General features: G+C 43.7%; 1 protein-coding gene across 3 annotated transcripts; it reads left to right on the forward strand.

Moving 5' to 3' along the window:
• The first annotated feature begins 2,421 nt into the window (after window positions 1-2,421).
• On the forward strand, window positions 2,422-7,992 carry LOC100994965 (transcription factor SPT20 homolog-like 1). Of its 3 annotated transcripts, none has more exons than XM_055106822.1 (3): window positions 2,422-2,496; window positions 2,573-2,826; window positions 3,009-7,992. In XM_055106822.1, the coding sequence occupies exon 3, from the start codon at window positions 3,029-3,031 to the stop codon at window positions 5,570-5,572; it is 2,544 nt and encodes an 847-aa protein (XP_054962797.1). In that variant the 5' UTR covers window positions 2,422-2,496; window positions 2,573-2,826; window positions 3,009-3,028; the 3' UTR covers window positions 5,573-7,992. The 3 variants fall into 3 exon arrangements, with proteins under 3 accessions (XP_054962797.1, XP_054962796.1, XP_054962795.1); XM_055106821.1 differs by having other exon boundaries at window positions 2,441-2,496; window positions 2,620-2,826; XM_055106820.1 differs by having other exon boundaries at window positions 2,441-2,661; window positions 2,785-2,826; window positions 3,009-7,986.
• Window positions 7,993-24,764: the final 16,772 nt, after the last annotated feature.

Here is a 24,764-nt window from a genome sequence, read left to right on the forward strand (position 1 = left end):
CCAGCACTTTGGGAGGCTGAGGTGGGAGGATCGCTTGAGCCCAGGAGTTGGAAACCAGCCTGAGCAACCTGGCAAAATCCCATCTCTAAAAAAAAATACAAAAATTAGCCAGGCATGGTGGTGCACGCCTGTAGTCCCATCTACTCAGGAGGCTGAGGCAGGCAGATTGATTGAGCCCAGAAGGTAGAGGCCGGAACGTCAAGGCTGCAGTGAGCCATGATTGCGCCACTGCACTCCAGCCTGGGCGACAGAGCAAGACCCTGTCTCAAAACAAGAAAGAAATTTACCAATTGAAAATTAGGTAAATTATCTCGCAATTAATTGAATTCTCTTATTCCTCCAGCAAAGGTAGGTCTGGCCAGGACATTTCTTAGCATGTGAATCTCTGCTGAGCTGCTACAGGGGAGGGCTGTAGTTGAAGATCTTTTAATGAACCAGAGTGTTCGTTAACGTGCTTGGAAGTCTCAAAGGATGGTGTGGACACAGAGTAATTTTTTCTAACAACATCATATTGTGTAAAAACAAGGCAATTAGGCAGCACAAGTGAAGGGGATGGCCAACCATGATAAACAGTGTCAGGCCTACTAATGCATGTTGACACACACACACACACACACGCACACACATACACACACACATACACACACACACACACACAGGTTCACAGCCTCTTCCAGTGCACCTGTGGCCTAGGTAGCCTTGGCGTCTTCCCTCTGGGAAGTCAAGAGTGAGTCACATCCTCCATTTTTGGTCTTGTTAGCTTTAATACCTGAAAAAACCTTACATTAAATTGCCCATTTCACTTGGATGGAATATAATTTCACTTCTCCATATGCCCAGATGTATTACATAGCACATTATCTACATCGATAAGAATGAATGGCTGACTTCTCTCACTTATCTTCAGTCCTAAATGCAGCAAATGCTGCCGGTGCCCTGTCCATCTCCCCTTGGCACTCACCATTCTGCACACACAGACAGAGTCTTACTGCAAGCACCTGTGACTTTGTCTGAGGGCATCCTCGAGCCACATCAGCATGGGTGGCCCCTGTATGTGGCAACCAGAAGTGTCAGGGAATAATGCTCCCAGGACTGTCCTCAGTCTATGAGAAAGAAAAGTGGATGAATAAATACCCCAGCTTCCTTGCATCTAGGAAGGGACAATCTGAGGCTTATTCTGTACTGTCTTCCAAGGTCCCCAGCATGGACCAGTTGTCTGGAGCTGCTTGTGCTCAGGAATACGTCTCTCATTGTCTGTTTTCCTATCCCTGACTCAGCTCCCCTTTCTGTCACCAATGCTTCTAAGGATTAGCACCCAAAGAAACTACTCCCACTCAAATCCTCTCCTCCGGGAATGCTTTTGTGGAAACCCAAGTGAAGACAGGGGCAATTCGCCAGCTGAAGATCGAGTCCATCCCATGGAAGGGAGGGCAGATATACCTCTCTAATAAGTGAGATGCACCCTGGGATATCAGCGGAGGGAGGGGCAGAATTTAGATCACACTCATGAGTCAGAAAAACAGGCTATGGAGTAGTTCTCCCCAGAAAAACATTATTGATCTTGTCCAATAAAACAAACAAAAACAAACAAACTGGGAGATTTCAAGGCAACAAAGTTAATGGAAAACAATGTCCCATAAATTACCTAAGACTGAATGATATTGCTGCAAATCCATCTTTAGGATCTTAGCTAAGGTCTACAGTTTACTCTAATCATTGAAAATTTATTGCCATCACCTGGAACAATTGTTCTCGTCCTTATCAGGTGCAAATCACCTTGTAGAAATGAATGGTTTCATGTCTCTCTACCATCCTGACCTGCAATCCATAGACAATGTAATGACCCACCACGTAATTTTTTAATCTGTAAGTGCCCTAACTCAACACATGGAGAAATAAAGGTGAGTAATTATGTAAATGAACGTCAGGTACTGGTGCATCTACATGAACACCCCCAGGCGGGAGCTCACTCCACGACGACAGGAAGAATCCTGATGCTTGCCACAAATCTGTGGCGTCTCTGGGCATGGAAGCCCTGCTACCGCGGGCTCATTCCGCAGCCCAGTGGCTGACAGATACCAACAGCAGCCCTGCCACTGATGGCAAGAGATTCCAAAAGTGCCAACAATTGTTGAAGTTTCCACCAAGACCAGTGACAACTTCCCATGATTTCCCGACAGCGGCATTCCTGTGGAAACTGATGTCTATGCACGGTGCGAAAGATACATCTATACCGTCGTTGGTGGCTTATGCTTTTGCATGTATGCTTTCAAGGTGAAATGGCAAGTAGTCGAGTGCAAGTGCGGGCAGCAGACCCGGAAGTGCGGTGGGTGAGCCTTGCGCCCAGGAGGCTAGAGATGCAGGAGCCCCAGAACCTGCGGTGCAGCGAGTGCACATGCGCATAGACGGGGCCCAGGAGCTGACCCCGGCCCTCCCGTTCGCTTCCGGTGTAGCATGCAGAGACGTGAAGCCCGGGCCACGACGACGACCCCTCAGGTACCGATGTTTTCAGAAACCCTCAAACAGATTGCGTAGCGCTTCCCTGGGGGCAGGTTTCTGGGCAGGTGCCCAGACGCGCCTAGAAGCTGACCCCGGCCCTCCTGCTCACTTCCGGTCCAGGCCGCAGAGACGCGAAGCCCGGCCACGACGACGACCCCTCAGGTACCGATGTTTTCAGAAACCCTCAAACAGATTGGGTAGCGCTTCCCTGGGGGCAGGTTTCTGGGCAGGTGCCCAGACGCGCCTAGAAGCTGACCCCGGCCCTCCCGCTCACTTCCGGTCCAGGCCGCAGAGACGCGAAGCCCGGCCACGACGACGACCCCTCAGGTACCGATGTTTTCAGAAACCCTCAAATAGATTGGGTAGCGCTTCCCTGGGGACGGGTTTCTGGGCAGGTGCCCGTGTTGAACTCAGTGTGGATTTGCGGCGTCTTGCGGGCCTGTAGATTAATATGACAGCCGTGATTCCACCCTGCTTCACCAACGCACATGCGTTTTCTCTCCTCTTAGGGGCCCTGTTTTCTGTTACAATGGATCGAGATTTAGAACAGGCTCTGGATCGCGCAGAGAATATCATTGAAATTGCCCAACAGAGACCTCCTAGAAGGAGATACTCACCTAGGGCGGGAAAAACTCTGCAGGAAAAACTTTATGACATTTATGTTGAAGAATGTGGAAAAGAGCCTGAGGATCCTCAGGAATTGAGAAGCAATGTAAACTTGTTAGAAAAGCTTGTTAGGAGAGAGTCCTTGCCATGTTTACTGGTCAATCTATACCCAGGCAATCAGGGGTATTCTGTGATGCTCCAGAGAGAAGATGGGTCCTTTGCAGAGACCATTCGGCTGCCTTATGAAGAAAGGGCATTGCTGGACTACTTGGATGCAGAAGAATTACCCCCTGCTTTGGGTGATGTCCTGGATAAAGCTTCGGTTAACATTTTTCATAGTGGGTGTGTCATAGTAGAAGTTCGTGACTACAGGCAGTCCAGTAATATGCAACCTCCTGGTTACCAAAGCAGGCATATTCTCCTACGTCCAACGATGCAGACTTTAGCCCATGATGTGAAGATGATGACAAGAGATGGCCAGAAATGGAGCCAGGAAGACAAGCTTCAGCTTGAGAGCCAGCTGATCTTAGCGACAGCTGAACCACTGTGTCTCGATCCTTCTGTAGCAGTTGCCTGCACTGCAAACAGGCTGCTGTACAACAAGCAAAAGATGAATACCGACCCGATGAAACGGTGCCTCCAGAGGTATTCGTGGTCCTCTGTAAAGCCACAGCAGGAGCAGTCTGACTGTCCACCTCCTCCTGAGCTGAGAGTGTCGACTTCTGGCCAAAAAGAAGAAAGAAAAGCAGGTCAGCCTTGTGAGCTGAACATTGCTAAAGCAGGAAGTTGTGTAGACACGTGGAAACGCACACCCTGTGATTTGGCCGTGCCTTCAGAAGTGGATGTGGAGAAACTTGCTAAAGGGTATCAGTCCGTCACAGCTGCTGACCCACAGCTCCCAGTCTGGCCAGCCCAGGAGGTAGAAGACCCTTTCGGATTTGCGTGGGAAGCTGGCTGTCAGGCCTGGGACACCAAGCCAAGCATCATGCAGTCGTTTAATGATCCGCTTCTCTGTGGTAAAATACGGCCACGTAAAAAAGCCAGGCAGAAGAGCCAGAAGTCTCCCTGGCAGCCCTTCCCAGATGACCATTCAGCTTGTCTCAGGCCTGGGTCAGAGACTGATGCTGGGAGGGCAGTGAGTCAGGCCCAGGAATCGGTGCAGAGCAAAGTCAAAGGTCCAGGCAAGATGTCACACAGCTCCAGTGGCCCAGCCAGTGTTAGTCAGCTCTCTTCATGGAAAACACCAGAACAGCCTGATCCTGTGTGGGTCCAGTCTTCAGTATCGGGGAAGGGAGAGAAACATCCACCTCCCCGCACCCAACTTCCCTCAAGCTCAAGAAAGATTTCCTCAGGTAACAGTTTTCCCCCACAACAGGCAGGCAGCCCTCTTAAGCGTCCATTTTCTGCTGCTGCTGCTATTGTTGCTGCTGCTGCTGCTGCTGCTGCTGCCGCTGCTCCTGCTGTAGCTGCTGCTCCTGCTGCTGCTCCTGCTGCTGCTGCTTCTGCGGCACCAAGTCATTCTCAGAAGCCCTCTGTGCCTCTCATTCAAGTTAGCAGGCCCTGTCCAGCTGCCCAGCCCCCCACCAAATTCATAAAAATAGCGCCAGCCATTCAGTTGAGGACAGGCTCCACTGGCCTAAAGGCCATCAATGTGGAGGGCCCAGTCCAGGGAGCCCAGGCTTTGGGGAGCAGTTTCAAGCCTGTGCAGGCCCCTGGCTCGGGTGCCCCCGCTCCTGCAGGAATCAGTGGCAGTGGCCTTCAGTCCTCAGGAGGTCCACTACCAGATGCAAGGCCCGGTGCAGTGCAGGCATCTTCTCCAGCACCCCTTCAGTTTTTCCTAAATACTCCGGAAGGTCTCAGGCCTCTGACACTCCTCCAGGTTCCGCAGGGCTCGGCGGTTCTGACCGGCCCGCAGCAGCAGTCCCATCAGCTGGTTTCCCTGCAGCAGCTCCAGCAGCCCACAGCTGCTCACCCTCCTCAGCCAGGGCCACAGGGTTCCGCACTAGGTTTGAGCACACAAGGGCAGGCCTTCCCTGCTCAGCAACTTCTTAAGGTGAACCCCACTAGAGCCAGAAGTGGTCTGCAGCCCCAGCCCCAGGCTGCTGTGTTGAGTCTGCTTGGCTCTGCCCAGGTTCCTCAGCAGGGTGTCCAGCTCCCCTCTGTCTTGAGGCAGCAGCAGCCACAGCCACAGCCACAGCCGCTGAAGCTGCAACTGCAACCGCAGTGGCAGCCACAGCCACGGCAGGAGCAGCCACAGTCGCAGCAGCAGCAGCCGCAGCATATCCAGCTCCAGACTCAGCAGTTGAGAGTCTTGCAGCAGCCGCAGCATATCCAGCTCCAGACTCAGCAGCCAGTGTTTTTGGCAACAGGCGCTGTTCAGGTAGTGCAGCCGCATCCAGGTGTGCAAGTAGTGAGCCAGTTGGTAGGTCAGAGGAAGGAAGGCAAGCCAACCCCTCCAGCGCCCTGAGGCTTGTGGTAGTTTGTCTCTCTTTTAAAAGCACAGGAGCATTGACTCAAATGATTTCCCAGTTTTTACTTGAGTTTTTTTTTTTTTTCATGTTTCGGTATTTTACATTTTAAAGTACACAGTTTACACAGAAGCACAATCCACTGATTTTTATTTAGAAACGGAAGTGATTTCCTAAAGGAGCGTTGTTTTGCTTAAGTTACTCTTTTTGTTGTCATTGCTGCTGTTGATATAATTATTTTTAATATAGTGTTTTAAAGTGTCCAAATCCCAACCAGTTTGAATCTAAACTCGTGAAACATATAATTTCTCTAAAGCCGTAAAATGGCAATACCAACAATATTAAGTTAATATTTTAACAAGATTTTAATTTTAAGTTAATATTTTAACAAGAAGAGTGGGATTAAATTTATTTTAATGGTGGTAAAAACATATAATCTAAAATGGACCACATTAACTATTTTAAGCGCGCGGTTCAATAGTATTAAGTCCATCCCCACGGTTGTGCCGCAGATCTCAAGACCATTTTGCAACACTGAAACTCATGCCCATTGAACACCAGCTCCCCATTCTCCCTTGCCCAGTCCCTGGCAGCCATTGTTCTACTTTCTTTCTCTATGAGTTGACTACCCTGGCCACTTCATGGAAGTGGAATCATATGGCATTTGTCATTTGATGAGTGTCTTATCTCACTTGGCATAATGTCCTCATGATCTATCCCTGCTGTCTCATGTGATGTGAAGGTCATTGCTTTTTAAAAATGGTTTCCCTGTACATAATATATATGAAAGTGACTTATGAATTCTGAGAAACCTCTTTCAGAAGAATTCTGAAAGAGTGTAATCGTATGTAGATTAATAGGTTTATGTACAATATATGGAATGGAATTATTACACATTCATTTTGAAAAATGAAACGAAAAAGTACAATACAGTGATCCTTGTCACACTGCGATTGAATACATGGGAGACTTCTAAAGCTGTGGAATGGAATTAGTGGCAGATTTGCTTGTGTGACAGTCCCCTGCCCTTTCAAAGGCCCTGTCTGCACCTAGTGCTCCACAGAGCAAGGCTTTCTCCCTGGCTTTGAAAAGGCTCTTTTTGGATGTTTTGTGTGCTCTCTTTATAAAATCATTTACATTTTTTGTAGGTTGTTTGCAAGAAGTTAATAGTGAAACATTTGAAAATCCATTTTATTGGTTTGCTTTTCAAATATCTGTAGCCTTGTTTCTTAAGTAGAACCCCCGTCTTTTTCTTTGTCTTTTTCTCTTTGTTGATGCATCATCATCAGTTGTTCAGCTGTTTCTGCTCCCTCATTTTTTCCCTTGTTCCAGTGAGACTCAAAGAACCATGAAGTTTTGTGCCCCTTTATCTTCCCTTTCTTTTTTCTTTTTTAACAACTAAGGGGTAATCACAGAACAACCAACCATTGTAAAGTACAATTGTAAAGTGGCATTTAGTACATTCATGATGTTGTACAACTACCCCTTCTGTTTCCAAAACATTTTCATCACCCACCAAGCAATCTCTGTACCCATTAAGCACTAGCGTGTTATCTTCACACCCCCAGCCTCTGGCAACCACCAATTTGCTTTCTGTTTCTATGGATTTACCTAAATATTTCCTGTAAATGTAGTCATACAGTATGTGATCTTTTGTGTCTGGCCTCTTTCACTCGGCATAATGTTTTTGAAGTTCATCTATGTTGTAAAATGTATTGCTACTTCATTCCTATCTGTGGTTCAATAATATTCCGTTGTTTGTATGTAGCAGATTTTGTACATTCATCCGATGATAGACAGTTGGTTTTTGTCTGCCTTTTGGCTGTCGTGCATAGGGCTGCTGTCAACATTTGTGTAGAAGTATTTGTTTTAGTGCCTCTTATATTTTGCTCTGTTACAGCTTTGAAGGGTACCATGTTTATATAATATTTGTTTTTCTAAGTATACATGTATGTTTCTCTGCCTTTTGCCTTAACGAAATGAAAAGAAGTTTGGTCTGGCGGTTCCAAAAGACATCAGTGAAGAGGCAGGTAACTGGTTAATCTTACTTGACAAAACCTATTACTAATGTGCTACTGATGCTGTTAAAGAAAGACTTGGCCAACTTCAAGAAAACACATCAAATTTCCTGAGTGACACCAAGTCCATCAGATCATCCTGGGCATAATTGGAAATGGTGCCTGCACTTTTAAGAAGCGAACCAGTGCAACGACTGGTTGCAAAGAAGAGTTTCTCCTTAGCTTTGGGTGCCAACTAGAGACCTGAACTCAGAATATCATCAGATTTGGTCTACTTCCTTCCTTTGTTGTCTATCTGGTCCTTTCAAGTACTACATGGAGCTACCAGCCAAACTTGTGCTTGAGTGATGTGGCTCTTTCCTCCCAGGCAGGCAAATAAATTCAGCTTTGTTTCAGATGACTATTTGGCAAACTTTGTTGATTTCCTTCTAATTATCCCCACCTACTTGGTACTTTGATACAGGGTACCTTTTGAAGACATTAGCTGGCTACATTTTGTGAGTAAACTTTTTATTTATTTTAGTATCATGAGAACCTGGATGCTATCCCAGGACAAATTCAAAATTAGTTCTCTGCAGGTTGCATGTTCAGGGCTTAACAGCAGAACGTTGATGGCGAAGTGGTTGTGTGAAAGCAGTTGTCCCTAGAATGTTCTGACAGTTTGCAGAGAAGGTAGGCCTGCAGATGAGCATCCAGGAAAATCCAGGTAGGCCCAGCACAACAGGACATGTCAGGTGGAATTGAGCCTTTGTCACAGGGTGGGAATTTGGGAACAGGATTATATTCCTTGAGAATAATTGCAAGTGAAGAGAGGACTCTAGCCCTAGAACAGGGCTATCCAATAGAAGTATAATATGAGACCCATATATAATTTTAAATTTTCTAGTAGTCACATTTTTTTAAAGTAAAAAGAAACGAGACATTCATTTTAATAATAATTTCTATTTAACCAAATATATCCCAAATATCATTCCTATGTTATCAATATTTTAAAATTCTCAATGAGACATTTTACATGAGGCTTCCGACTGCAGAGACTCTCAATTCATATACCAAATTTTCATCAAATATTTGATCTGTATTTAGATTTTGTAAACCTTATAGTTGAAAATGTAGATTCACTTTCCAAACATACTTGGAAGTTTTCCCATAATTGAATCAAGTACCAGTTTTAAAATTTAAATTAATTAAAAGTACATGAAATTTAAAATTAGTTCCTCAGTCTTGCTTGTCACATTTCAAGTGCTTAATAGCCATGTATGGCTAGTGGCTATTGTGTGGGTCAGCGCAGTTCTAGAGGGACAGGAGCAAAGCAGATTATGGGGACAGAGCATCAGGCATGACCTGGGTTTGGGGCACACAGGTGGAGTGAGATTTATGATGCTGATTGCATGTAGTGGGCTGGAGCTTCTTGAAATCCTCATGGCCTATGGTCACCTGGGCCAGGACCTGCAGGATCAAGTGGCCCCAGCCATGGAGCGAGGAGGGTGGAAAAGGTCAGTCTTTTGCCAGGCTCTGTACAGCCATATGCAAAAGACCTACCAGGAGGACACTCATTTTCCCAGCAGTCAACTCAACAACCCGTATCTACCCTAAAGTGCTTGGAACCTAAGGGAGTGGGAGAGAGGAGAGGCACTGCACGTTTTTTTCTTTTTTTTTTTGAGATGGAGTCTTCCTCTGTTGCCCAGGAGAGCAGTGGCGTGATCTCGGCTCACTGCAACCTCTGCCTCCCGGGTTCAAGTGATTCTCCTGCCTCAGTCTCCCGAGTAGCTGGGATTACAGGTGCCCGCCACCACGCCCAGTTAATTTTTGTATTTTTAGTAGAGATGGGGTTTCACCATGTTGGCCAGGCTGGTCTCGAACTCCTGACCTCAGGTGATCCACCCGCCTAGGCCTCCCAAAGTGCTGGGATTACAGGCGTGAGCCACCGTGCCTGGCCGGCACCACTCTTTTATTCTTCCTTTTGCACCTCCTTCCTGTGCATCTTCTGGGTCTCTAGCTCCTCCTGCAGAAGTGAAACCTGATCAGCCATGAGTTGATAATTGTGGGAGCTGCTGGTTGATGGGTATATGGAGACTCATTATACTATTCTACTTCGGCATATGTTTGAAATTCATTTATATATGAATTCATAGATATTATATCCATTTGAATAGTCAAGTTCCTGATATTCCTACAGCCCCATTAACACACCTTCCCCCCATCCCAACCTTTATCTTGTACTCGAAGTCCAGGCCCCAGCCCTCGACTTGCCCTTCTGTCTTCCCTGCTTTACTCCCATAGCAGGCAGCAAAGGGTGTGCGAGTTAATTGTTAAATTCAGTTCAACAAGTTCCTCATTAGGGACAAATTACCTGAGTTTGAAATCTGCTAATTTTCCAATCAGAGTGAGTGTTTGCACTTATGATTTGGAAATAATTACCATATGGTAAAAGCAAAACCTATTTGGGGATTAAAGTAAAGGTGAGGGAGGACAGGAGCTTATTTTGGCAACTTCCCTGGAAACCCACGTTAGCATTTGCAGATTAGTGGAGGTGCCTCTGCAGTTGGGGTGGGAAAGCTCACCTGTAGCCCTGTTTTGCAAAGGCTGTTTACTTCATGTGCTAATACCCCTGAAAGGTGACTGTGGCCTTTGAAGGGAGAGCAGTGTGGCTTTTGTAGGCCAGAATTACATCTGGGAAAGAGAAAAGCCTTTTGAATGTAGCTATTTCATCTAAAAATATATCTATACTTTTATTTAAATCTGTCCTCAGTCTGAAGCATCTGCACGAGTTGGAAATAAAAACATTTCTTTGAGGTAGAAGGGGTGAGTCTAATTGTCCTTTGGGTGATCTCACAATGAATGTAGCAGGGAAAGTTCAACTGAGAGAATTTAAAGAATTATAGGAGAGTAATTGCTGCAGAATACCATTGTGATCCAGAGTGTAGAGATCTAGGTCATTCACCTTCAATAATTTGTCCCAGTCCCAATTACTACATCACTAGTTCTAAAGCTTTAGAAACCCCTTGGTAAAGATTAGTCAAGGTTTCAGGTAATTTACAAGCCAATGCAGAAAAACTTCTGAGATGTTGCTTTTGAAATTTGGAGCCAGGAAAAGCTTTGTCTCTCCTGAGAAGACATCCTTCCTCCTTTCTGATAACTGTAGTTGTGCAAGTTCTGAGGTTTCTCTTTGTGCCTCAGCTGCCGGGAAACTCAAAACCAAATTTGTAGCTCAAATCGCTGCGTTTACATTTATGGTTGGCACTTCAGCATTCCTCACTTCTTATTTTTTATTTCTACTTTACTAGTTCTTTTTATTTGTCTTTTGTCTTGGGAAACTGGAAACAGCCCCCTCCATGTGTCAACACATCCATCAATAAATAGTAGCTTCTATTCATTTATATATGCTGCCTCTAATCCTTTTAATAACCTAGTCATAATGTCCATTAGGTATGATTATCCTTACTTGCAAGTGAAGAAACAGGCTCAGATAGTCCTTGCCTGAGGCAATAAAGCTATTAAGTGGCACAATTTTTCAGCTCCCTTTCTGTCTGCTTCTGAAGTCTATGCCTTGTGCCTGGGTACATGTAACTGATGCATTGATGAGTCTCAACTCAGTGGTGGACTATACAGGTGAAACCATTTTATTTTTCCCAACCACTGCTTTCAACCATGCAGCACCAAGTCCCTTTTCCCATCCTTTAATGACACCTTGGGTGGACCTCATGACTTGCTGGGCTCTCTTGTTTGGTAAAGCTGACAGTCCCAATTACAATTTCAATATCGTATTCTCTGGTCTGGTGGGTGGGGGAGGACGAGAGAAGGGAGAGAGAAATCTTCCTGCGAAAATGGTCCTTTTCCAGGTGTGATGCTCTGATTTGCTGAGTGAGGTGAAGGGTCTGTGAGCACGGGGCTGGTTCTTTTTTCTGCGGCGACGGTGTTGAACTTCACTTGGATTCTGACTCCTCTGGGGCCTCTTGAAGAGCGGCTCTCTAAGTAAGCCCTGTGCTCCTTCCTGTGGAGCCTTTCCAAATTCAGAAGCTGTGGGCTCACGGGATCAAGGTGGAAGTGATGCTCCCATTTGCTTTCCAGGCACACCGCCCCTCAGTACCTTTTGAACCGCTCACGTTCAGATGTCTCTAGACCACAAGGGGGCACCAGACTCCAGGTTCACATACAACACATCCCTGAAAGAATATGCGTCAAGCTCGCCCACAGTTCCCAAGGCTCCAGGGTGGTCCAGTGTGGGCCTGCGGGTCTGTGCAGCTCCACAAGAGCCCAGGCAGTAAAACTGGATGCCAACTTTGCCTTCATGCAGACCTCCGACTCTCCAGGAGCGACCCTCTTAGAGGTCTACCTTCTACATACAACTCTTGGCTTGGGAGAGCAGGGGAGTCCCAGCACTCCTTTCCCCACCCCTTCCTACTCTGTCCCAAGAAAAGAAAAGCTCCCCCCCCCACCCCAGGAACACTCAACTTCTCTCCCTCCCCTTCCCATCCTGCCGTAGCTACAGAGGCTGGAAAAGAGTGGTTGAAGGGAACGGTCAGAGTCCAAATAGGGCCAGTTCTGCCATCTCTTAGTACTCTCTGAGAACGTGTCTGCTGGCTGGTTGCAGCCCCTCGTTAGGATGTGGGAGCACCTGATGCTTTTTGTTTCCACCTTTGGCAACTCTGGGACAACAGGAGAAGTCCTATCATGCGTGAGCGCCACACACACACGCGTGCGCGCGCGCGCACACACGCACGCACATACACAAGCACACACGCGCGCGTGCACACTAGCACACACAAGCACGCACACACGCACGCGCGAACACACGCACGAGCACACACACACACACTGCTTCCCAGCCTTCTCCCATCCTTGCCTATTTAAGATCTCTGGCTTTGCCCTCCCAATTTCCAATGGGAAAGAGCAGAAGGAAAAGCGATGAGGCCTATGGCTGGTGAGACAGGTTTTGGAAGGACTGTTTTGGGTGAGTCTGATAAACTCTAACGAGTTTATTGTAAGACTTGAGAAAGTCAGTGTGAAGCGGGAGGCAGCTTGAGAAACTTTAGCTCTCCACGCCTGTCTTCGCTATGGAGCGCATTCTTTGATATGGAAAAGTGATGCTTCTAAGAACTGTGTAAAGTGTTATGCAAATAGAGCTTCAAAACAAATCCCCTAATGCCCTCCCTGCCTTCTTCTAAGCAGGATTACTCTTGGGCTCTAAGCGGCTCCTCTACAGAAATGTTAAACTTCCACTGGAAGTAAGAAGGGGAAGGGGAACGGGGTGATTTTTAACAAGTGATATTTGGAGCTATGCATCTTTTTCATACTCCCTGAGAAGCCAGTTATTTTGAAATGATTGTTTGGCAGTGTTTGGAGAGTGGGAGGTTTGAAGGTGAGATTATGGAAGCTCTTATGGTTATTGATAATGATGAGTTCTACTGTAAAACCATGGTAGTGTGGTTGCCTGTGGTTGATGTCTTAACAGGATCTTTGCAGGAGAGGAGGTCAAGGAGTTGAAGGCCCAGGCTACTGGAAGGATTATCTATGTGGATACCAAAATCATCAAGAATTCATACTGCTGGCATAGTGTTGAAGAGGATGATAATGAGTCAGGCCCTAGAATCTTCAAGGTATGGTGGGGAAGAAGAGGGGTTTGGTTTTAGAGGTCAATTACATCAAGATGACCCTTAATATTGATTGTAGGGAAACTGCTTCAATGTCTTTGTGTGTGTGTGTGTGTGTGTGTGTGTGTGAGACAGAGTCTCTCTCTCTCACCCAGGCTGGAGTGCAGTGGTGCAATCTCGGCTCACTGCAACCTCCGCCTCCTGGGTTCCAGCGATTCTCCTGCCTCAGCCTTCCGAGTAGCTGGGATTACAGGCGCCTGCCACCATGCCTGGCTGATTTTTTGTATTTTTAGTAGAGACGGGGTTTCGCCATGTTGGCCAGGCTGGTCTGGAACTCCTGACCTCATGTGATGATCTGCCCGCCTTGGCCTCCCAAAGTGCTGGGATTACAGGTGTGACCCACCGTGCCTGGCCTTCAATGTCATTTTTTAAGTATTGAGAGCATGCTTACATGCAAGGCCTTTTGCTAGGTACTGGTGGGGAAGAGTAGGGCACATTCTCTGTCTTCAGTGGGATTAAAGTCTACTCAGAGAGAGAAGGGAAATAAATGATTTTACATCAAGGAGACGATGACAAATATCATTAAAAATAAATCTTACTGGATGGAGTTGGGGAAGGCCTCACAAAGGAGGTGACCCTCAGGTGACCTTGGCTTGGATTTTGTTAGGTTTAGATGGGGGCGGGAAGAAGGTGTTCTAAGTAGAGGAATCACACGAGCAAAGGAACAGTGGAGGATGATCAGCGCAGAAGAGGCGCTATCTATAGCATGGTGTACGTGCAGAGCGGAAGTGAAGGAAAGGGCTGAGACAGGCTGGCTCCGTAGCATGGATCTTCTTGGTAATTTAAATGAGACAGATTCTACTGTTTGAATTAGGAAGCCAGGTGGGGCATGGTGGCTCACACCTGTAATCCCATCACTTCAGGAGGCTGAGGTAGGCGGATTGCTTGAGCTCAGGAGTTTGAGACCAGCCTGGGCAACATGATGAAACTCCGTCTCTCTCAAAAAAAAAAAAAAAAAAAAAAATTAGCTAGGCGTGGTGGTGCGTGCCTGTAGTCCCAGCTACTCGGGAGGCTGAGGTGGGAGAATGGCTTGCCCAAGGAGGCTGCAGTGAGCCATGATTGCACCACTGCACTCAAGCCTGGGTGACAGAGTGAGACCCTGAGACCCTGTTGCAAAAAAAAAGAAAAAAGAAAAAAAAGAAAAAGAATAAGGAAGCCAACAGAATCACAGGATTGAAAATGCCTAAAGGGAGAAAAAGAAATTCTAAAGCTCTTCTTCCACTTAACAAAGGCTTCTAACCGAAATATTTGTTACCTTGTGGAAAACAGAATTGACAATTTCCGTATTATTTTTACCAGGGCAACACATTATTTAATAAGATGACCAACCAGAGTTGCAGACTTTTAGGTGTTATAGGTGCCATTTCACAGGACATAGCAACACACTCTGATATCCAGGTAACTTAAGAGATACATTTCTTTAGAAATAACACTTCCAAGGACAGTTTTATAGTAACAAAACAGACTAGGATTATGGTCTTTCATCCAAGCCTCCACGCTGGCAAGGAGAGTGGGATAGATACTTGCATGAATGTTCCCCATTAGAATTTTATGACATGGGACTGGCTCTGTGTCACATAATAGTGTCTGCTTCTCTGAAGCTGCAGGGAAGAGGGAACATTTTCTTTTTATTTTTCTGAGATTTTTTCACCAGAAGTTGGGGCTGGTCGTTAGCAGGTTAAGTATTAAAATTACAAGAAACTTAAAAATTACAATATGGGCCAAGTGCGGTGGCTCATGCCTGTAATCCCAGCACTTTGGGAGGCCAAGTCAGGCAGATCACTTGAGGTCAGGAGTTCAAGAGCAGTCTGGCCAACATGGTAAAACCCCGTCTCTAGCAAAAAATTAAAAAATTAGCTGAGTGAGATGGTGCGTGCCTGTAGTCCCAGCTACTTGGGGAGGCTGAGGTGGGAGAATCGCTTGAACCTGGGGGCAGAGATTGCAGTGAGCCCAGATCACGCCACTGCACTCCAGCCTGGGTGACAGAGTAAGACCTTGTCTCCAAAAAAAAAAAAAAAAAAAAGAGAAAAAATAATTACAATATGGAAAAGAAAAAGGCTATAGAGAAGTTTAACAAAGTAAATATGAGGCAGATAATATTAGGTCGAACCATATGAGATTGCTAATATTTGATACTTTTGCTCCATTAAAAAGGCAATTTCATACAATTCGATGTAAAATCTACAGTTTCAGTCTTGAATGCCAAATGAGAAATATGAAGTTAATTTGGGAAATATTGGGGAGCCACCATTGGGGGAGAAACGCTATGATTGGAGCTGTGGTTTAGCATAGTTTATGAGGCAGGAATGCGAAGGAGGAATTGGAGGGGGAGAGCCTGGGGGTCAAACCATACTTTTATACCCACTATACTTGAAAGAATACCCCTAGATTCGTTGATAGTATAAATGCACCGAGGAGCTACAATACTGTTCACCTTTTAAATTAAAGATTAAGAGTTCACAACTTCTTCATCTAAGAGGTAGAAATAATAATGGCTACTTCACAGGGCTTAGGTAAGGATCAAATGATATTATACATGAACAAGACATTTAGAAACACTGTATCTCATCTCCTGCTACTTGAAATGTCTGCAGCTCAGCAGCAGCGTTATCACCTGGGAGCTGGTTGGAAATGTGATTCTCATTCGCCTTAAATGCTCCCTGTCCCATGGAGACGGACCCAGCATAGGAAAGCCACACACTCAGCCTGGATGCGTGGAGTGCGTGGAGAGGCTGAGGGACTCACCGGAGGGCACCCAGCCAGCCCACAGCCAGGGAAGTGGGGGGGGGGGGGGCGGAAACCCATGCCTTCCAGCTGAGCACTGGGAGTGTTAGCCCAGTAAGTATTGGCCAGTCAGGCGCCTCGTGGTCAGAGCAGAGCCACCAGGTCCCACTGCCCCCAGCCCCTGCACAGCCCTCCCTCCTGCCTGGGTGAGGGAAGCTGGAGGTCATCGGAGATGCTGACTGCTGCCACCCCAGGTGCTCCCGCTCTGTCATAGCACTGATCAGTGACAACTTACAGGAATGTAGCAGCGATGGAATTACCTGGAACAGATTTGTATGTGTGTGTGTGTGTGTGTGTGTGTGTGGTGGGGAGTGGGGGGGGGTGCAACTAAACAAACACAAAGTTTTCTGTGTCAGGTATTGGGCTGGACAGGGCAGTCGTGTGTTGGGGTGGTTTTTTTCTCTATTTTTTTGTTCGTTTCTTATTTTTTAATAATGTTTACAATCTGTCTCAATCACTCTTTTATAAAGATTCCACCTCCAGTCCTCTCTCCTCCCCCCTACTCACGCCCTCGAGGCTATTAGGAGATGCTTGAAGAACTCAATAAAATCCTAATCCAAGTCAAACTTTGCACATATTTATATTTCTATTCAGAAAAGAAACATTTCAGTAATTTATAATAAAGAGCACTATTTTTTAATGAAAAAAATGTGAATCTCAGGCTCTACTGCAAACCTGCTGAATCAGGATCTGCATTTTATTTATTTATTTATTTATATTTATTTATTTATTTATTTAGTAGAGACTGGGTCTCTCTATGTTGCCCAGGCTGGTCTCAAGCTCCTGGCCTCAAGCGATCCTCTTGCCTTGGCCTTCCAAAGCACTGGGATTACGGGAGTGAGCCACCACGTCCAGCAGGATCTGCATTTTAATAAGATTCCCAGGTGATTTGTATACACAGTCAAGTTTGAAAAGGACGGCCCAATCCCAAAACAATTACATTCAGACTAAAATATCTTTTCCATCCATTGAATGTGTCATTTTTCAACATTTAGTGCATGGTCATTGTCTTCCCTAATCAAATCAGAAAATGCAAAGTTCACATGAGGTGGCATAGCATCGTTGAAACAGTGGCCTTTCAGATCCTGACTCTTGATGCTTGCTGTCTACTTACCTTGGGCAAACTGCTTCATCTGTATAAGCCTCCTCTGTGTCCTCATCTGCAAAATGGGTTTGAGAGTTCCAACCTCCCCAAGTTGCTGTGATGACCGATAGACATAATGCATGTTAAGGATCATACATAGAGCATAGCATGATGTGGTGAATAGTCACCAAATTGTACTTACTTGTTTTTAAATAAGGAAACTCACATTCATATGGTTTAAAAAAAAGATCAAGAGTTCAGTGATAGGGCCACGATGAGTGGATTATAAAAATGGGCTTTCATACCCCAGTAGATTCGAATCTTGCCAGACTGTTCTACCAACCTAACTTAAACACATACACACACACACACACACACACCCCTACATCAAGGAGGAAAGGAGGCATTTTCAAATCCACGACTCTCCCCACTTGCCATCCCATCCACACAGATCCCACACAGCTAATTCAGACACCCTTCCTCCAATGAATCCTCTTGAGAAACACAGATATATATCTACAGAGTAATATTGTGAATGGTGTTTACTCTTTTTAATACCTTTTTGAGGATAAGGCAGACTGACAAAAGAATCCAATCCCATGGGCTTGTAAACTACTCAAAGAGCTTTTTTAATAGGGCTGTGGTAGCTGTTTGGTATCTCAGAATAAATCTAAGTCATAGAATAGGCTCAATAGCAGGAAATGCTCTTATCTCATTGTTCCTCAGACCCAACCATGCATTGGAATCGCAAGGGGGCTTGTTAAAACCCAGATTGCTGAACCCCACTGTCTGAGTGTCTGATACAGCAGGTCTGGGGTGGGGCCTGAGAATTTGTATCTCTAACAAGTTCCCAGGGATGCTGATGCTGATGGTCCTGGGACCATACACTCTTTGAAAGATGCTCTTCTCCATGGAGAAGAGTCTGAATGTGCCAGTGAGAAGGATGATCTACTCTTCTACTCTGAAGAAAGAAAGAGAAGCATGAAAGGTTTTTTTTTTTTTTTTTTTGATAGAATACTCAGGTAACTGTAACTGAAGTCAACCAAGTAGGTCTGGGTGGGTGGGCCCTGAGAATGAGCATTTCCAAGTTTCCAGGTGTTGCTGCTGCTGCTGCTGGATCAGGGACCATCCACATTTTGAGAACCTGTCTGGATGCAAATCACATGGTGGCCCTCCAGGGTGAATGCTGTAATTCCAAATTTGAACCTGAGTTATTGAAATTTAAACGCATTTAAATGGCTTAAACCCATTTAAACCATTCAAATACTAGAATGCTGGCTGTCTTCCAGACTCAATACCTTTTCATAGGGAAATGGGTAGAAAAGAGAGAAAGACCCCATGAGAGGGGAGAGAAGAGAGAGGAGAGCAATTGCATGCGCTAATAATCTCTTGCTGGAGACCCATTGGTTCCCAAGTCATCAGATCTCCAAAGCTAAAATTATATCCATGTGAGTATTTTAGGCCATAGAGAAAATAGGAAAACATCAAAGGTGATGGTTTAGACACAATGCTATTACGATTCATTTTTTAAACCTGCTGGCTATGTTTGTTACATCAAAACCTTCTTTTGAAAGACGAAAACTACAACCATTACTCTTTGACCTAAAAATTCTTGGAAACTGGAAGACCTGAATTTTGTAAGAATCAACTCTTGGAATGATGTTTAGTTAATAAAAACACCAAGTTCCTTTGCTATTCCTGGGGAAGGACTGCCAGTTTCAAAATCCTTTCCTCTAGTTAAAAATAATGTTATCAAATAAGTAACTACAAAATAATACCTTCTTTATTATATCAAAGATGAGCTTAGAGGCCTTAAGAACTGATTTCTTGTCAATATCTCTTAAAAGGGGAGATAGTTATGGCAAAAAGTGAGGGCTAGAGTGTGTAGAGGGATAAAGGCATCTCTATTTAATCACGTCTTGAAATTATAGCATTGTCAGCAAAATAATAATATTATTATTGTTTTTGAGACAGAGCCTCACTTTGTTGTCAGGTTAGAGTACAGTGGCATGGTCTCGGCTCACTGGAGCCTCGGCCTCCTGGGCTCAAGCGATCCTCCCACCTCAGCCTCAGCTGGAGTAGCTGGGATTACAGGTGTGCTCATCCACGATCGGCTAATTTTTCTGTTTTTGGTAGAGATGAGGTTTCACCACGTTGCCCAGGCTGGTCTTGAACTCCTGGGTTCAAGCGATCCTTCTGCCTCAGCCTCCCATAGTGCTGGGATTACAGGCGTATGCCACCACACCCAGCCAGAAAATATTGTCTGAGAACTAGCAATATTCTGGTTGCCATACTTTTTTTTGTTTGTCTTTGAAGCAAAGCAAAAGCATAAGCATAGTCATAAGGCAAGAATCTTGGTCTTATTTTTTTCAGTCTCATGATTACTTTCATAAGGTAATAAGCCATTGAGGTGACTAAGAGATTAAGCAATTAAGAAGGGAAGGTTTGCTTTACGATCCTTTCTTTGCATGACCCATAGATACCATTCCTCTCTGCTCCTCCGTAATACCTAGGACCATGCTCCAAGCCCAGAATTATCCCTGACTGAATTAGGCTCTTTGGACTGCTTTCCGTTTCCCATTGAAACCTGTCTGTAGAGAATGGATTCAGTTGCAGAGAAATAAGCATGAGTATACGAATGATAGTACAATTTTGTATTTCTAGTCATCTGTTACATTGATTTTCTCAGCCATTATTCCTTCAAAAATTTTCTTCCAAAAAGAACACCGTGCCCTTTCTGACCAAGGTAAGATCAAATCTGCTTCCTCTGGTCATGAGCGAAAATCTCTCGATCAAACTTTCCACGGGAGGAGTTAATGTCAATGTCACTGATAATCTTTAACCGAGGTTGCCAGATTTACCAAATAAAAATGCAGGTTGCCCAATTACGTTTGAATTTCAGGTAAACAAAGAATAATTATGTTTTAGTATAACTACATCCCACATGTGGAGATTCAAATTAAGATGAAATAAAATTTAAAATGCAGTTCCTTTATTGCACTAGTCATATTGTTAAATGCTACATGTGGCTAGTGGCTAGCACAACGGACAGTGTAGCCTAATGCGGGCTGTAGAACATTTTCATCATCACAGAAAGTTCTGTTGGACGCTGCTGTTTACAGCAAACCTGGGAGATGTTCCTGGAGACTGGGTCCCAGGCAGATAGTTCAAGCTAGTAGGCTCTTGATGCACCATCTATTCCTCCTTCACATGTAAAAATGCAAGTGATCCCCAAAGGCCGCAGGGAAAAGATCCTACCGGCCATTGCCTTTTGGGATAGCCCAATCCTGTACCTATTATAGGGCTGAATTGGCCAGTGCCATGCAGAACCGATCGTTAAATTCATAGCTATTAGCATTTCTCCTGCGAGAAGCAAACCCTTTCTGTTTGTATAGGGCTTTGCAGATAACGAAGCATTTCCAATTCCACTTGAGTTTTTTTTTTTTTTTTGGCCAGTGCTATTATTTATTTATATAATCTCATGCATTTATCAGAAGAGGCTTTTGAATGTTCTTACCACATAGGATTTTATCCTCACAATCATCCTGGGTGGTAACCAGGCCCATGAGAAAAATAACAAGAACATGAAACCAGTTCCAGAAGAATTGCCTCATGCCATAAGGCAGGTTCTCACACTTGAGCTTCCAATCAGAATGCCCCCGAGGGCTTGTTAAAACACAAATTGTTGGGACTCAGCCCCAAAGTTCCTGATTCAGTAGGTCTGGGCTGGGGCTCAAGAATTTGTATTTATCACAAATACCCAGGTCAAAAACGTTGGTCTGGGGACCATACTTTGAAAACCACTGCTATTGTGACATGGCCCTGCCCCAGTCTAATGATATAATGAGTTTAGGCTTTTTTTTTGTTTCTCTGACCTGGCAGACTCCTCACACTGTTAGAGCTGCTTTGACGAGCTACGTCTGTTCACTTATTTGGATTATTATCACTTTTATTCTTTGCACAGCTTTTATCCATCTGCTGGTTTGATAATAAACTGAAGTGAGAACAACTTAAGCCAAGTTCAAGTTGACATTCTCCCTGTCTTTGCTTCTGACTGTGGTGTGCCCAGATTGTAGACTGGCCAGGCTCACTGGGTAGATATTTTAAATCCTCACTTGTTTATTCACAAACTGAGCATTGGAAAAAGAAAAAGAAAATAACTTGCTCAAGTCACAGAGCTAGAGAGAGGTGGAACTGGGATATGAATCTAAGATTTCTAACTTCAGTTTTGGTTCTAAGAATATTCCGGGGTTTGTGAAAGTGTTCTGAGGTTTATGATTTTTAAAAAATAATAGTGGAATCTGTTTTCATTTCAACTGTAAAAGCCTCCAAGTGTTGACTGGCTGTTTGGGGCAGTCAAGATCCTGTGCCTGTTAGTAGCAGGCCTGTTCCAGCATCATCCGCTTGGTTCTTTTGTCACTCAGGTGATGGCCTCATCTGCTATGGGGGTTTTGACCATTCTACAGCTTTCAATTATTTTTATTCAATTGTCTAACTTATTCTCACAGTGGATTATTGGGTTCAGAAAGGAGGCATCAAAAATACTGATTTTAAAGTAGAATGAGCTACTGAACTGTACACTTAAAATGGTTAAGATGGTAAAAAAAAATAGAATGAGCTGATGAGGGACATAAAAATTATAATTCTGAATTTTGACCTTACACCTGTAAGGAACATTCATATTATCATTTCTTACTACATCAATATATCTCTAGTTCTTCAAAATAAAAGTTAAAAGGATAAAAAGGAATATGCACTATATGGATAGTGGATATGGATTAAAAGATTTTATATGGATAAAAAGGTTTTATCCAACTTGGCTTTTCCTTTATTGAGAATAAAATTATCCATTTCCACAGCATATTACTTCTGAAGAAGTGCTTGCAAATAGCTGCCAAAAAGTGCTTGTGTCTCCTCTTTTAGAAACAAAATACAAAAATTATAATAATAAAGGAATGTATTTTTTAAAGTGCAAAAGTCAAGAATTCCAAATAACAGGCCATGGAAGCAGTCTGGATGGATTCAACACATAGTTAAATTTCAATCTACTTTTAATACACATTTGATCCCCAAACATGATATTAATATGTCATTTTGAATTTGTAGATAAACCATGTTCTTGCTTGTATACTTTAAAAAAGTATTCGCTATGACTTTTTTTGAATTGTTTTTATTTTTATTGATAAATAATAGATGTACATATTTTGGGGTACATGTGATAACTTGATATATTCATATAATGTGTAAAAATCAAATCAGAGTAATTGGGATATCCATCACCTCAAATATTTATCGTCTGTTTATTCTAGGACGAATTTATTTTCGTCTAGCTATTTGAAATGTGCAATAGATTATTGTTAACTATAGTCACTCTACTGATTTATCAAACTCTAGGTCTTGTTTCTTCTAAGCTTATGTTTGTACCCATTAATTGATCTCTCTTCATGCCCTCTGATATGGTTTGGCTGTGTCCCCATCCAAATCTCATCTTGAATTGTAATCACCACAGTCCTCACATGTCGCAGGAGGGACCCAGTGGGAGGTAATTGAATCAGGGCAGTTCTCCCATGCTGTTCTCGTGATAGTGAGTGAGTTCTCAGGAGATCTGATGGTTTTATAAGCATCTGGCATTTCCCCTGCTGGCACTCCTTCTCTCTCCTGCCACCCTGTGAAGAGGTGCCTTCAGCCATGATTGTAAGTTTCTTGAGGGCTCCTGAGCCATGCGGAACTGTGAGTCAATTAAACCTCTTTTCTTTATGTATTACCCAGTCTCGGGTGTTTCTTCATAGCAGCGTGAGAATGGACTAATACACTCCCTCTTCCCAGATTCTGACAACCACCAAACTTCTCTCTGCCTTCATGAGATTCACTTTTTTAGCTCCTACATATGAGTAAGAACATGTGATGTTTGTCTTTCTGTGTCTGGCTTATTTCTCTCAACATAATGACCTCCAGTTCCATTTATGTTGCTGCCAATGACATTAGCATTTCTCCTGAGAGAAACAAATCCTTTATGTTTGTATGGGGCTTTGCAGATAACGAAGCATATCCAAGTCCACGTGGGATTTTGGGGGGTCCAGTGCTTTTATTTACTTATTTATTTTTATAACCTCACACATTTATTGGAAGAGGCTTTTGAATGTTCTCACCACATAGGATTTTATCCTCACAATCACTCTGGGTGGTAAGGTTTTCATTCTTTTTTATGGCTGAATAATATTCCATGGTGTATGTACACCACATTTTATTTATCCATTCATCTGTTGATGGGCGCTTCGGTTTATCCCATATCTTGGCTATTGTGAGTAGTGCTGCAATAAACATGGAGGTACAAATATCTCTTCAATATATTGATTTCCTTTCTTTTGGGTGTATACCCAGTAGTGGAATTGCTGGATCATATAGCAGCTCTATTTTTTGTTTCTTGAGGAACCTACATAGTCTTCTCTGTAGTGATTGTACTAATTTACATTCCCACTAACACTGTACGAGGGCTCCCCTTTCTCCACGTCTTTGCCAGCATCTGTTATTCCCCCCCCGCCTTTTTAAATAAAAATCATTCTTACTGAGGTGAAATGATATCTCATTGTGGTTTTGATGTGCATTTATCTGATAATTAGTGATGTTGAGCTTTTTTATATACATTTGTTAGCCATTTGTATGTCTTCTTTTGAGAAATGCCTATTCAGATCTTTTGCCCATTTTAAATCAGATTATTAGATTTTTTTTCCTATAGAGTTATTTCAGCTCCTTATATATTCTGGTTATTAATCCCTTGTCAGATGGGTAGTTTGCAAATATTTTCTCCCATTTCATGGATTATCTCTTCACTTTGTTGATTGTTTCTTTTGCTGTGCAGAAGCTTTTTAACTTCATGTGATCCTGTTTGTCCATTTTTGCTTTGGTTGCCTGTGCTTATGGGGTATAACTCAAATGTTTGCCCAGTCAAATGTCCCAGAGAGTCTCACCAAAGTTTTCTTGTAGTTGTTTCATAGTTTGGGGTCTTAGATTTCAGTCTTTAATCCATTTTTATTTTGATTTTTGTGTATGGAAAGAGATAGTGATCTAGTTTCATTCTTCTGCATGTGGATATCCAGTTTTCCTGGCACCATTTATTGAAGAGAGTGTCCTCTCACTAATGTATGTTCTTGGCACCTTCGTAAAAAGTGAGTTCAGTGTAGATGTATAAATTTGTTTCTGGGTTATCTATTCTGTTCCATTGGTCTATGTGTCTGTTTTTGTGCCAGTACCCTGATGTTTTTGTTACTATAGCTCTGTAGAATAATTTGAAGTCAGGTAATGTGTTTCCTCTGGTTTTGTTCTTTTTGCTTAGGATAGCTTTGGCTATTCTGTGTCTTTTGTGGTTCTGGGTGCATAAATATTTATCATTGTTATAGCCTCTTGCTGAATTGACCCTTTTATCATTATGTGGTGATTTTATTTTTCTCTTTTTACAGTCTTTGACTTGTCTATTTTATTTGATATGAGTGTAGCTACTCCTGCTCTTTTTTGGTTTCCACTTACATAGAATATCTTTTTTCATCCCTTTACTTTCAGTCTATGTGTGTCTTTATAGGTAAAGTGAGTTTCTTATAGGCAGCATATAGTTCTGTCTTGTTTCTTTATCCCTTCAGCCACTCTGTCTTTTAAT

The sequence above is a fragment of the Pan paniscus genome, chromosome X (assembly GCF_029289425.2).
Source record: "Pan paniscus chromosome X, NHGRI_mPanPan1-v2.0_pri, whole genome shotgun sequence".
NCBI lineage: Eukaryota > Metazoa > Chordata > Mammalia > Primates > Hominidae > Pan > Pan paniscus.

Bases quoted from the DNA above. Each gene is read 5' to 3' on its own strand.
- LOC100994965 (XM_055106822.1), top strand. From the start codon at position 3,029: ATGGATCGAGATTTAGAACAGGCTCTGGATCGCGCAGAGAATATCATT.